Consider the following 14,158-nt stretch of genomic DNA (forward strand, 5'->3'; position numbering starts at 1 on the left):
CATTTTTTCCATCACCAATTACAATTACAAACCTTTTGCCCCTTCCATTTCTTCATTTATTTTCCTCTTTCCCATTTTCTTATTTTTCAACTTTATTCCAATGGCCAGTGTTGAGGTATTTTTATAATTATGTTTTTTTTTTCTATTTCTTTATAAATGAAAACTAAAAACTGATCAAGATCAGTTAGCTAATTAACTTTTCTTCAATGTTTTTAATATCCTGAAATATTATTCGATCATTCTTGTATAAAGATGTGATCATATTTGATATCAAGATTTATTACCAATTTAACTCGAACTTTTTAAAAACGTCAACTAGCATGTTGGATCCTCCAAAAGTAGTGAATTTTTGAATGATTTGATCGATGCTATTGATGAAACATTTTTTAAGAAGTAGAATTTAACACCAACATTTTTAAATATTAGCATAGTGATCTGATAGATCAAATTAGGAAAACACTAAAAAAATAGAATCTTGATCTTACTTACTAGCTATAGTATATGTTTTGATATTATTTTTCCCTTTACACAAAAAAAGCAGAATTCTTGAATCTTTAATTTTGTTAAAACCATATGTAATACTTTTACATATGATCAATCTGAAAACAGTTGATCATTAATCAAAGATATTTTAATTTGATGGATCTTTCTCACTTGATTGATTTTTTTGTCTTTCTTAAAGGTTGAATCTGCACCAGTAGCAGCAGTAGAGACTACTCCAGCTGAGGTTGAGGCTACCCCAGCTCCAGAGGTAACCAAGGTAGCATTTAATTATTTGATCGTCTTATCTAAAAGTTTAATCTGTTAAAAGAAGTTCCACTTTTAATTACTTAATAATGTTTTGTAACACCCGCTCACATGTTATGTTGCTTGGAATCTTCAAAACTGTGATTGCATGCGTTCCTGTCAGATCCTCAGAAAGTAATATAGTTTTTGAGGATCTGACACGGATGCGGTATCAAACATAGCTCAAGTGTTGGTCTGATTATTTTTTTTTGCTTGTCCAAACACGTGGAAGTTCTTTTTTATAATAGTAGTGGTGCGATTTGAACTCAGGACATATGACTGCTCTGATATCGTATTGAATTTTGCATGATCATGTTATTTAAAGTAGGTTTTAATTAACTTAATTGTGTCTTCAACAGGTGGGGGAACCAGCACCAGTTGTAGAAAAGGAAGTCGAGGTTGAATCAGCACCAGCACCAGTAGAAAAAGAGGTTGCTCCTGCTGTTGCGGAGGAAGCAGCAGCCCTTGTAGCTGAAGAGCCTGCAGCTGCAGAACCTGCAGCCGCAGTGGCAGCTGCAGTAGAACCTGTTGCAGCCCCAGTTGAGGAACCTGCGGCTGCAGAAGAACCTACAGCCGCAGCAGAGGAACCGGTGGCTGCAGCACCCGTTGAGGAGGCTGCAGCACCCGAAGCTGAACCAGAAGCAGCCCCAGTTGCGGAACCGGAAGCAGAGAAAGCAGAGGAAGCTGCCCCTGTATCTGAGGAACCAGAGAAAGTTGAAGAGTAAATTCAATGGTTGATGAATGATGGTTTTTTTTTATTATTGAAGTTTGGTTGTGTTTATTTTGCTTCTTAGTTGAGTATTTTATTTACTACTATTATTACTATATTTTAATATAATATGGTTACAACGAGGGCATATGTTAGCATTAACATATGTCTAGGTCTAGGTGGTCGGGTGGGATATTTTACATAGTTTTTTTAAAGCTATGTTTGTTATCTTGTCCAGGGTTCAGTATGTCATGGTTTGATTAAAGATGATATGAGATTTGATCTCTAGTTATGATAATAATAATAAAGGGGTAATATCTTTTTTGTTGTTTTATTAATGGTTTAATATCGGAAACAACTTCGCAAAAAATTATCTAGAAGTCATATCACCAAAATATTTAAGAGCTACACATAAAAAACTGAGAAAATCGATTAATTTCTGTAAATTGGCGCCTAAATGTCCAAAATGAACTTTAAAATGGGGAGACTGTATGAACTGTTCCCCCAACTCCCTACGGAGGGTTCTGTAAAAGTTTCACAAAGAAATGAAAAGTCACAACCCTTTGAAAAGATCTCATCGGAGAGGTCACAAGTGTTCGAAAAAATTACAACCTTTTGTAAAAGTCACAAATTTTTGAAAAAATTTCAACCCTTTTAACATTATGCTTTTAAATAAATTTAAGGGAAAATGCATAAGTACCCCCCAGCCTATGCCCGAAATCCCAAAGACATACTTAACCTTTACTAAGATCCTATTACCCCCCGAACTTAATTTATCTATAATATTCTACCTCTTTTCGGCCTACGTGGCACTATCCTTGAAAAAATTGTTAACATGCGCTGGGCCCACAAGATAGTGCCACATAGGCCAAAAAGGGATAGAATATTACATATAAAATAAGTTGGGGGGGGGGGGTAATAGAACCTTGTTAGGTGTGTCTCTGAGATTTCGGGCATAGGCTGGGGGTACTAATGCATTTTCCCTAAATTTAATATAATATAAAATATAAAAGATATACTAAATTGGATATTTTAAGTTGGGGGCATTATCATAAGTTAACATTTAACATAGGGAACTAATGATTTTAAGAAAGTATAGATATATATATATATATACTATGGATATTTCTTAATTTTTTGTGTGAATTATCCCATGGATTTGGCACCTTGGAGCACCCTAATTTTTTTTCTAAAAAAACTTTATTAGGCCTCCATAATGAGTTGGGGAAACATTACGTATAGTCACACCATTTTTAAGGCTCATTTTCGTATTTACCAGCCAACTTTTAGGAATTACGTGTCTTTCCCAATTTTTCGTGTGTTAATGCACATGGATCTGGAGCCTTGAAGCATCTAAATTTTTTTTCTGAAAAAACTGTTTAAGGATCTCCATAATGAATTGGGGAAACATTATGTATAGTTCCACCATTTTTAAGGTCCATTTTCGCATTTACCAGCAAACTTTTAGGAATTACGCTACTTTTCTGATTTTTCGTGTGTATTAGCTCATGGATCTGGCGCCTTGGAGTACCCAAAAAAATTCATTTTTTTATGAGGATGTAACATCTCGCAATTTGAAATTGCTAGGAAGAAGCTAAGAACTGGAAATAGTCATTTTTGGAAATAATGAAAATCTGGAAATTTGTTTAGGATAGGAAAAGTTGAGTTTTGGCCAACTTCAAACGACCATAACTTCTAGCTCAAAATGAGTTAAAGGTACTTCCAGATATGGTAGGAAAGATCTTGGAATGATCTTTCTAACGCCGCTGAGTTTGCGCGATTCGGAGTTCGTATGAGTAAGTTATGCCCTTTGGAAGTTGGGTTGTTGGAATAAGGAAAGTCCAATCCGGATTTTGAGAGGGTAGTTTGGTCTTTTCCTTGCCCAATTATTTTATTTCATTTTTGGTAATTAAGTTAGGGTCTAATCAGAATTAGATCAATTTACGCTTTTACCAAAATACGCTAGGGCTTGGAGAAAAGACAAAAGAAGAGGAGAAAGGAGAAGAGAAGTAAGATTCGTTCAAGATTCGTCGAGATTAGCTTGTGGATTTTGTCGGGGGTGATCCCTACAAGGTATGTGAGATCACAAAACATTGGGTTAGTTCATCCACGCGCTAAACATGATTAATTCAGCGATTTTCGTTCTAAAAGAGTTAGAATTTGATGTTCTTGAGTTGTGTTCTTGAGATTGTTTTCATTATTGAACTTGTGTGATTGATGGGCTTTCTTGAGATCTTTTGGCGATGTTAAGAGTTGTTTTAAGTTGAATTCTAGTATATATGCTTTGGGTATTTGAATCTAAGAAAGTATTGAGAAAGAAATCGATTTAAAACGATTTAGGATCAGAAACCGAATTGAAAAATTCGTCAGACACCTGGGATGGGGCAGGAGCGGCGCGCCCCATCTGCGCCAGAAGGTCTGGGGCAGCGCGCCTGCAATGCGCCCAAAGTGATCCCCAGAAAGTTGGGGCCTGGCACGGCGCGCCCGGGATGCGCCCAAATAAATGTTTTTTACCAATTTTCGTCGTTTAGCCTATTTAAGTCATTTTAAAGTGTACTAACATTTTCCATTGATTCTAACTACTTTAAATGACTTCTAAACATCTAGAAATCATCCAGAAACATGAATCATAACCTTGAATCCATAAATTCAAATTCAAGGAAAGTCAAGAGCCAAGTCTAGGAAGTTCTTAGAGTCTTTTCAAGAAGTCTTTTTGCAAATGCTTTTAACTTTGTTTTAAGACTTAAAGTTCAAGTTGAGTAAAGAGTAAAGTTTGAAGTCCATTTCTTCAAAGAAGTATATGGGGACTATGTATTCCCAAAGAGTTTAAAATGTTTTCACATTTAAATAAGAACGGAAACTGAGATTTCAAAACGCCTTTGAGCTAGTTTTCAGAAAAGAGTAATCGATTTCTAAATGAAGCAAGAGAGGAAACTTTGATTTCCAAGATAGTCTTTGAGCTAAGTTTTTGAGCAATTATCTCAAATCACAGAAAGAAGTATGTTTTTAAACATAAGAGCTAGTATCATATTTTGGGAGTAGTATTGAGCACCGAAATGGGAGAAAGTTCAGACAAACACACATCCCCGTTAAACCATGTAGCCATCATGGGTTAAAAATGGTCATATTTTTTAGATGATTCCTTTAGTGCTTTTTAGCATAGACTAGTGGATCCACTTAGTAGTTCAGGTTCTATACCCTCGGCAAGGTATAGGGTGTCCATGGCAGCGTGAGGCAAAATGTTGTATTATCATAATAGCTCTTACGTAATGGTTGTTGGTTAAAGAAACTCCCACATAAGTAATTGTATTCTTATATACACAGTTTATTGTATTTTTACATACATTTCAGAGTTATATGTATCTTTGCATACACACAGAGTTGACATCATAATTTAAACAACTTTTCTTTATATTGCACTTGTTTTAAACTGTTTTATATTGAAATGAGTTTAGTTATGTTAAGTGAGTTGAGCTAGGTAAGTTCTTTAGATTCTTTTCAAGCCTATGTTGTGTTTAACATTCAAACTCGCTTACTCGTACATTCAATGTACTGATGCTAGTTTACATGCATCTTATTATGATGCATACACATGTAACTAGGATCGGTATCCAGCGCATTGTTGATCCAGTTGATCATTTCAGAGTCATGTGGTGAGCCTTCTTGCTTTCCGGATGATCCCTTTTATTGCTTTCAGTATTATTATCAGTTCATTAGGATGTCGTGGGGTTGTCCTGACATCCATCTTAGTTGTTTTAGAGGCTTCATAGATAGTCAATCAGACGTTAGTTCATTTGTCATTATCTTGTTATTGGCTTATGATTAGACTTGAGTTGCCACTTTGGCTATGTTAAATGTTTATTTTCTTAAAACATTAAGACTTCAGTTTTGAGACATGTTGAGTTATCTTGTATTTGAATTCTCTTTCTTATGTCTAAGTCTTCTGCTGAGTAAGTAAGTCAGGCGAAGGGTTTGCTTAGGGCCAGCAATGGTTCTCGAGTGCCAGTACCGCCCAGGGTGTAGGCTCGGGGAGTGACAGAGGACCTCCGTAATGAGTTGGAAAAACATTATGTGTAGTCCCACCATTTTTAAGGCCCATTTTTGCAATTACCAACCAATTTTTAGGAATTACGCAACTTTCTCAATTTTTGGTGTGTATTAGCTCATGGATCTGGCGCCTTGGAGCACCCATTTTTTTTTCTTTTTTGAAAAAACTCTGTAATAAGTTGGTGAAGCATTACGTATAATCCCACCATTTTCTAAGGCTTATTTTCACATTACCAGCCAACTTTAAGGAATTACACGACTTTTCCAATTTTTCAAGTGTATTAGCCCATGAATGTGACGCCTTGTAGCACCTAACGAGCGATACCAATCAACATCTTTAATATCAAAACATAGAATAACTTCTTAAACACAATTTAAGCATAGGTGAGAAAACCTTCCACCCATGTGAATCCGTATGTGAGAAATACCTTTCACAAATCATGATCATAGTCATATGTGAGAAAATCTTTCCTAATAACATTGATACTTTCATCTAAAAGCACCCTATAATCATAATCATCATTTTCATAAGACATGATAATTATTTGGGAAAGGTATTTCTCACATATGGATAATCAAATTCATGGTCTAATACACACGAAAAATAAAAAAAAGTCGTGCAATCCCTAAAAGTTGGCTTGTAGATGCAAAAATATGCCTTAAAAATTGGTGGGAGTATACGTAATGCTAATCCTAACTCATTATGGAGGTCCTCATGAAAAAATTCCAGGTACCCTAAGACACCAAATCCATGGGTAATACACACGATAAATCAAGAAAGTCATATAATTTCTAAAAATTGGCTCGTAAATGTAAAATATGTCTTAAGATGGTGGGGGAATTGTCCAGATGAAGGTCCTTAGAAATGTTGTTTGAACTATTTGCCCTTCGTAAAAAGATTTTGTTTTAGACAATAAAAAAATCACCATTTTTTTCAAATATTATACCTTTATTTTAATGATATTAAATATCGACTACGATGAATGTAATAAATATTAGATAGTTTTTTTCTTATTACGACTAAATTTCTACATGAAGAATCTTTTTTCAATTAAAATAAACTTGATCCAAAAAAAATATCCAAATAACCTCCAAATAATAAGCAAAAAAGCTTTTTAAAAAACGTCCAAAAATAGGCAAAAAAAGAGGTCTTTGAACGTGTTGGTAATCCTTTTTAATAAGGGTTAGCTCTCCATGTTCTTCTTATTGTTTTTCTTAATTAGAGACAAATGATTATTATCACAATAATCAAATAATAATTATTTGAAGATATACAGGTTAATTTTTCCTAACTGAACCGGCCAATGCACACCCCTATTTCCTATCACTCATTTTTGCACATTCTCTTACATGCTAGGTTTCCAATATAAAGATAGAGTGAACAACCAATGACTAATCACAATCAGAAAAATTTTGATGCAATATTTAAGTAACAATCAAAATAAATATTGTATCTAAACTAACAGTACATTAAAATAGGTATCAACCATCCAAACAAGGTATTATTATAAATATAGAACAAGTAACTTTGAAGAACTAGTATCTCATGTTTATAAACTCTAAAGTCTTGGTTTCGCCTCTGCCTCTAATCACACGGTACCAAAGCTGGATCCAATGTCTCCTTGGGTGATTATCCTGAGTCGATCTTCCATCTCTGTCATGGATTGATAAATTGGAAAGCATAGTTGGTAGAAGCAAGTATGTGAAGATGGCAAGTAATCATCAGGCTCTAGGGTTTTGTGGATTGACATTCTTGAATCAAGACCACCAAAGCCCTCAAAAGGCAGAGACTTAATTGAAGTCCAGAAGAAAAGGAGCATTTTTCTCTGCTCAACAGACATAGTCTCTACTATCTGCACGCAAATAAAGAAAAGTAATTCACATCGATGTAATGAAAGTGAATGATCGATGATAATGACAGAACATTCTGAATAATCGATGTGTTTATCAAGCAGTCAAGTAGAGACTTACAAAATTATATTTCAATTGTGTTGTTTCTATTAAATGTGTGCTACCAGTAGAGAACATGTTGTAGCTTGATTTTTCTAAATGAAGTTTAATGACAAGTTTAAGAGGTTATCGACATATTTACAGGTAGACAAGAAGCGCGTACCTTCCAAAACCAGGATATTTGAAGATCACTTTCTTCATAGTCATTGTAATCAGTATGTGCTTTCCAATCTTCGACAGAAATATCACTTCTACCGCCAAGCATTAAGTTGAAATCTTCAAAGACTAAGACATCGAAAAAAAGACCAGAGCCTTGACATAGTTATTACATCTGAAAATCCTTTTGAGAAATACGCGACCTGCTCTGCTATTGATGTTACATAGTGATGTTGGATAAGAAGATGCACATAAGTCTCCCTATTCTTGCTGTCCACAACGATATCTTTCCCATTGCGACAAAGCTCTATTTCTCTCCTCACACCCAATGACTCAACTTCACAAACAAATGTTAATGCTAACACGTCTTGATCCAATATCTTTGCATCCATCTGCAATATCTCCTTGCAGCTACGGTACAAGAACGGATCTGTGTCCCTAATGTCTTCTAATAATACACCATTTCCAGCCAATTGTAAGAAAAAGACACGATCAAAAACAACTCCAATTTGTACATCATATGCTAAGGCCAATGCAATCATCCTTCCAGAGAATCGAAAATACTCAAGGTGTAACGGATTCACTTCAAATGCTGCAACAAGCACAAATGGTATATGAGAAATATTTATATTCCAAATAAAAGGAAAAAGGGTCAAATATACTCTTCCTCAACATTGAGACTTAGAGAGGCTATACCTTTGTTGAAAAAACAATCTCTTTTCTACTCACTCATAAAATAATTTGGGGTCAGGTATGAGTATAAGAGGGATTCAGTGGTTTTTAGTTAGGTTGGGTCTGGAGGGGTAAAATAAAATGTGTGAAGAAATATTTTTAAGACACCTAAGATGGTTAAGTGTATCTATGAATCCTTTGTTAGAGAACTAGGGTATATATGCACCACTTATTAGACAGTGAAATTGCGTATAAGCACCACTTCTTAGACAATGAGAGTAGTGTTTGGTATGTGAAATATTTTTCTAGAAAATATTTTCTTGGAAAATAAGGTGGTTTCTAACTTATTTTCTTATGTTTGGTTGGTGAGTGTATAATATTTTCTAATATTTGTTTGATAAATGATAACCATTTTTCGAGAAAATATTTTTGTTGTTTGGCTAGAGAGTAGAAAATACATTATCAAGAAATAATTTCTGATCCAGAAACTAACCTTGATAACTGATCCAGAACCCCACCCCGATATTCGGACTGAGGACCCTAATGATTGATTCAGGTTCTGACCTTGACAAACGACATGAGACTAATCTCGACACCTGAATCGGGACATGATACTAATGATCAATCTGATATCCAACTCTGATTACTGAATTGAGACCGAATTTTGAACTAAAAATTGACCCCAACACCCGACCTAGAATCCGACCCTAACACCTAACCCTGACGACTGGTCCGAAACCTGACCTCGACTCCGACTAGGGACCTGGCTTTCAAACGGGAACCAATCCCAACACCTAAATCTACACACGACCTCAACAACCAATTATGATCCAATCTCAACACTCGACTCGAGATCCAACGATCTAATCGAGAGTGACATTTGAACTTGATCCTGATTTTCAAAATAGAACCCAACCTTACTTCCGACCCAGGACCTGACTTCCAAATGGTGGCTTGACCCGAACTATCTACTCGGGGTTTGATGTGTCATGAACATATGGCACATTCAACGCCCAAAACAGAGGATTATTGCAAGTAACCAAGCATGTCTTTATCGATATGATGCTTTTTGGTGTAATGTGCAAGAAAAGATATTTTGGAAATAGTTGAAAGAAAAAAGCCTGAAATGGAAATGAAGTGGCTAAGGACGGATGCTCATACTAGTCGTGGATCTATGTACGGTCTATGAACCTAGCTGTAAAGATTGCCTAAGCGAGTAAAAAGCCAAGTGCAAGACAACGAGACCATGTACGGTCTGCGGTGACTTGTACGATAAGGCTATGAGTATGTGAAGCTTCAGACTAAATGAAGTCTAAGTCCAAATCTAAAGGAAAGTTGAACAAGACTTCATACGAGCCGTGGAGACCTATATGATTCGTATTGAGGCTCGTGGGAAGATGAGACTAAAGTTGAACAAATTGTTCTAAGTGAAAGATCATGAAGGGATTAACAGACCATGAAGAGCTTCACGAGTCGTTTACCCTTTCATGAACGACATCAACCAGATCACTTTCCTACTTCAACTAAGATTCATCTCTGAGACTATAAATGGTTACTTAAGGTTGTATTATATTATTATTCTTGTTTTTTGCTTATTTTTGGATAATTAATCAACATTTTGATCTTAAGTTTCAGTTCCTTATCAAAACTGAGTGAATTTCATTATCTTAAGTGTTTCACTTTTCAATATTCGTTAATGTTTCACTACTATTTTGTTGAGAATATGCGCAGCTAAACACCACAACTAGGGTTGTGGGAACCATAACTAGGTAGCAATTGTAGGATCAACCACGAAGGGTTGTCGATTGATTCATTGCATGCTTCGTTTATATTTTTATTTTGATTGCTTTCTAATAGGTGAACGCGTTAGAATCTTCCTCTATTCATCACTTGCTCGAGTGAGAAGGATATGATTAGGGAAATCTAGAAATGAATGAACTTTGTATTTTATAAACTCGTTTTGAAGATTTGATCATGAGACGGAAAAAAATTTATAGGAGAAAGCAAGGGTTGATAATGTACACACTCTAAGACCAAGATGAGAGAAGTGATATTCATCTAATAGGGCTGAAAAGCGTTTAGGTATTCTTAACCTGCTAATAACACTTACTTAGCATCAAAAGACCTTTACTTGTATGACATATGAGTTGTATGTCGATATCATGGGGAACATAATTCAGATCTCTTCCATTTCATAATCAAAATTGTGAGACTATCGTTTGTTACTTTTAATATTGAATTCTAATTACTCTTTTTTAGTTGAGCACTAACTTAAATTTAATCGTCACTTTACACAATTTTTATTTTTGGAAATATCAAGCACAACTGAATATAAAAGCTAGTAGATTTATTTCTTATGCATTCCCTGTGGGATCGACCTCAACTCTTGTTCAGTTATGTAATTGTCTTTGACCATTTTATATTTCTTAAGTAAAGTGTGAGTTTGGAGGTATCAAGGTGTGACTTCCAAATCGAGACTAGACCTCGACATCTAACCTTGAAAACTAATCTAGGTCTTAGCCCCGAGATCTGAGTTCCAAATCAAGACCCGACCCCAACCCCAACCCCGACTCCGACACCCAATCTGGAACCTGAAACGAAAACTAGGATCCGACCTGAGATCTGATATGGCACATGAATCTAACAACCGACTCAGGTCCTAATTTCTGAACTGTGATCTAACTTTAATACTCGACCCCAACGATCGATTCAGGACTTGATTTGATACGTGAATTGGGACCCAACCTCGACTATCGACTCTAACACCCGACTCTGAACACCACCTGACATCTAACACAAGATCCGACCTCGATGCCCACTTCAGGATTATACTTTGAATATTTACCTAAGACCTGACACTTAAATTGAGATTCAACCCCGAGATGATTCGAGACTTAGAAGTTGGGTCTCTAATCGTGGTCGGGTTTCAAATTAAGAATTGAGAATCAGATTCCTAAATAGTTTCGAGAATCGGTACGCGAGACTTGAGTTAGTGTGGAAGGCTGAGGTGTGAGGTTGAAAAAGAGTTGTAGAAAATATTTCCTTATTTGTTAGATATAAGTCATATTCCTCAAATTTGAGCAATAATGCATAAATGAAATGAAAGGTTACCTTGATTTGGGAAAAAACTTCTATTATCGTCTGGGCAAGCAATAAAAAGCGCGTTGTTTGGGTTGAAAATTTCCTGGCATGCTAGTAAGAACCATTCCCTCAACATACCAGGCCCAGTAGCTTGTTCCTCTTTGAATTTCACAAAGAAACTTCCTGGCAGATAATCGAGTTTGGCAATATACTCGAACGAGTCTACTAGCAATTTAGACCTGTCAATGAGCATGTTGTACTGATCTTCTACGGCATCTTCAACTTCTGGAAGCATCATCATTGCTAATTGCCTCCGTATATAAAAGTTTGTTACCTCTTTGTGTTCAAAAAGCCACTCATAATGTTCTGATTCCTCTGCAAACTTAGCGATCAAATAGCACAATGAACCCTTTACTTGCTTCATTATCCGCCAAAAATTACTCTCCATATTGATATACAGTTTAGATATACTCTGTAAGTTTTTCAGGATATCAAGATATAGAGACCACCAAGGTACAATTAAAATGTCTTCTATTTTCTCTGTTGAATCCAATAACCTTAAAGAGCACACCATTTTTGCGAGCAAATCATAGAACATCTTACACAAAGGTAAACCAATATTTTCATAAAACTTTTCTTCATGAGTGTCGTTGTCCATCAACTGTAAGGCATTCCACACTGGAAGCACAAATGCAGTAAAATCACGCACAAGGGTAAATGATAACCCCTCATATCCATATGTTCCCATAGTCGAGTCTAAGTCAAAGGATAACTCAGCTGATATCTCCATAAGAAAAGGAAAAACATCGTTAAAACATACCAACTTTTTCTGGCATACTTGCACCTCACGATCCCTGTGGACTCTATCATAGCCCCTAAACTACTCCGACAAATTTGATACAATCCATCATCAGTCTCGGCATTTTCTCGCAAAATAATACAAAATTTTAACAATATAAAAGCATATATTGGTTTAAGGGAATCACTCTTAAGTGAATTAATAAATTCACGAATGGATGTATAAGCAATCATTGTATAATTTTGATTCAGATAAAGCATTACCAAAGCTTTTGGAACGGAGGAGGAAATAAATAACTCAAGATGTTCTGTGGCTCGATCAAAATCATTTGGAGTTGCACTCAAAAAATTCATAACCCCGCTTTGTATCTGATCTGAGACTAAGCAGGGCTCAATAGAGTTATCTTTGTTTTTGCACAACTCTAAAATTTTTGAAGATAAGTCGTTCAATTGATCTATCGCGATGACAACATCACGCTTACGCTTGTTGGTGCCGGTGTTGTTGTTGTTGATGGAAAACGGAGACATTCCGATCAAATGGGGCAACAAATTTGGGTGGAGAAGAGAGCCGAGAAACAGAGAAAGGCAGGGCAATGTGAAAATGTGAGGGGAAAATTGGTTTAAAAGAGAAGGGAAGAGATAAAATGGTAATTAATATTTTAAGAATTAATCCCCTTAATATGTTTTAAAACCATTTAAATCCTTTAAGTTAATAAAAGTGAAATTTTGGTACTACTTATGTATTTAAAAATTTATTTACATTAAGGTAAGTAAAAGTCACTCAGTGAGTCAATAGATCACATACTTGGAGACATGAATAGAGGAATGCCCAACTCTTTATAAAGTATGCAAGTGATGAAAGAATGATGTTTGGTGACAACATAACAAGAATTGTGGAAAAAAGAGTTGCATGCTTCTGTCAAATTTCAAACATTGCAATCTTAAAATCTACATCAGACACTAGAAACATATTTTTTTAAGAAATAGTAAAAACTACACCAGTTATCAAAAATTAAGCATCCAGAATATGAATTTCTATTAATTACTTTTTTGATTTTTTAAAAAAATCAAAAGTCGTTAAAATATCTGATGATAAGGACAAACGTTCACAATTGACAAACTTAAAGGACTTAATCGCTCATGAGTATATTCAAGTGATTATTTTTCAAATAACTTAAACATAAGGGACCATCTCGAAATTTGTCTCATACTTTCCGGTAGTGTAATCTAATCTAATTTAGTATATCTTTTGTGATTTTTACTGAATTTTTAAAAATTATTTTTCCTATTTGAATGAGAACATTTATATCTTTTTTGACTTTTTTGAAATTTTTTAAAACTTTTTTCGCCATTGTAATATGATTATTTATATATATTTTGACATTTTCTGTATTTAAAAAAATATATTTTTTGTATTATAATTCAATATATTATAAAAAAATTATGCGATTTGGTATGGCATTTAATCTTTTTTCAATATTTTAATAGGATCTAGTTTGATTTAAATTTTCCTTTTTTTTCTACGACTACAATCCGATCTAGTGTACACACTCCTTTCAAAAAAAAAACCTCATTAGATTTGTTATTTTTGAAAGGTAATGCGATCTAGTACAACTTTTAGTTTAATGAAATCTTTTGGATTCTAGAACTTTCCGCATTTTTTTTATATGTATTAATTTTTTACATTATTGTAGTTCAATGACATTATCACGATTCAAACTGTCATGAGTGAAACCCACAATAAATCACCTTGTGGGAGAACTAACTACTATCCCAAATCGTAGCCCAATACATCCTTAGAAAATTGAGTCATGAAAAAAATTAATAAGAAAACAGATTCAAACAATCAAGAATGGAGTCCCCATAAACTCAATCAATAGTCAGAATATTTATGCGAAAATAAACCCCTAAGAACAGAAAGTTGTAATACCAAAACTCTAAATAAGTCAAGAGTGGGGA

The 14,158-nt window shown here is 34.9% G+C and overlaps 2 protein-coding genes and 1 pseudogene across 2 annotated transcripts in view; 2 read left to right on the forward strand and 1 right to left on the reverse strand.

Annotated features, from left to right (window-relative positions):
• The window catches only part of LOC125817919 (inositol monophosphatase 3), a 57,513-nt gene that overhangs the window by 5,323 nt on the left and 38,032 nt on the right, over positions 1-14,158 (forward strand). The gene's annotated exons all lie outside the window — the stretch shown is intronic.
• LOC125817854 (induced stolen tip protein TUB8-like) lies at positions 101-1,511 on the forward strand. The gene is made up of 3 exons (XM_049497363.1): positions 101-115; positions 683-751; positions 1,146-1,511. Exons 1-3 carry the CDS (start codon positions 101-103, stop codon positions 1,509-1,511), a joined length of 450 nt encoding a protein of 149 aa, XP_049353320.1.
• On the reverse strand, positions 7,132-12,727 carry LOC125817855 (E3 ubiquitin-protein ligase UPL5-like; annotated as a pseudogene).

This window comes from Solanum verrucosum, unplaced genomic scaffold (genome assembly GCF_900185275.1).
Source record: "Solanum verrucosum unplaced genomic scaffold, falcon-dt-bn FXZP01000254.1, whole genome shotgun sequence".
Classification (NCBI taxonomy): Eukaryota; Viridiplantae; Streptophyta; class Magnoliopsida; order Solanales; family Solanaceae; genus Solanum; species Solanum verrucosum.

Bases quoted from the DNA above. Each gene is read 5' to 3' on its own strand.
- LOC125817854 (XM_049497363.1), top strand. The intron at 752-1,145 runs GTAACCAAGGTA...TGTCTTCAACAG, and splicing joins AGGCTACCCCAGCTCCAGAG to GTGGGGGAACCAGCACCAGT.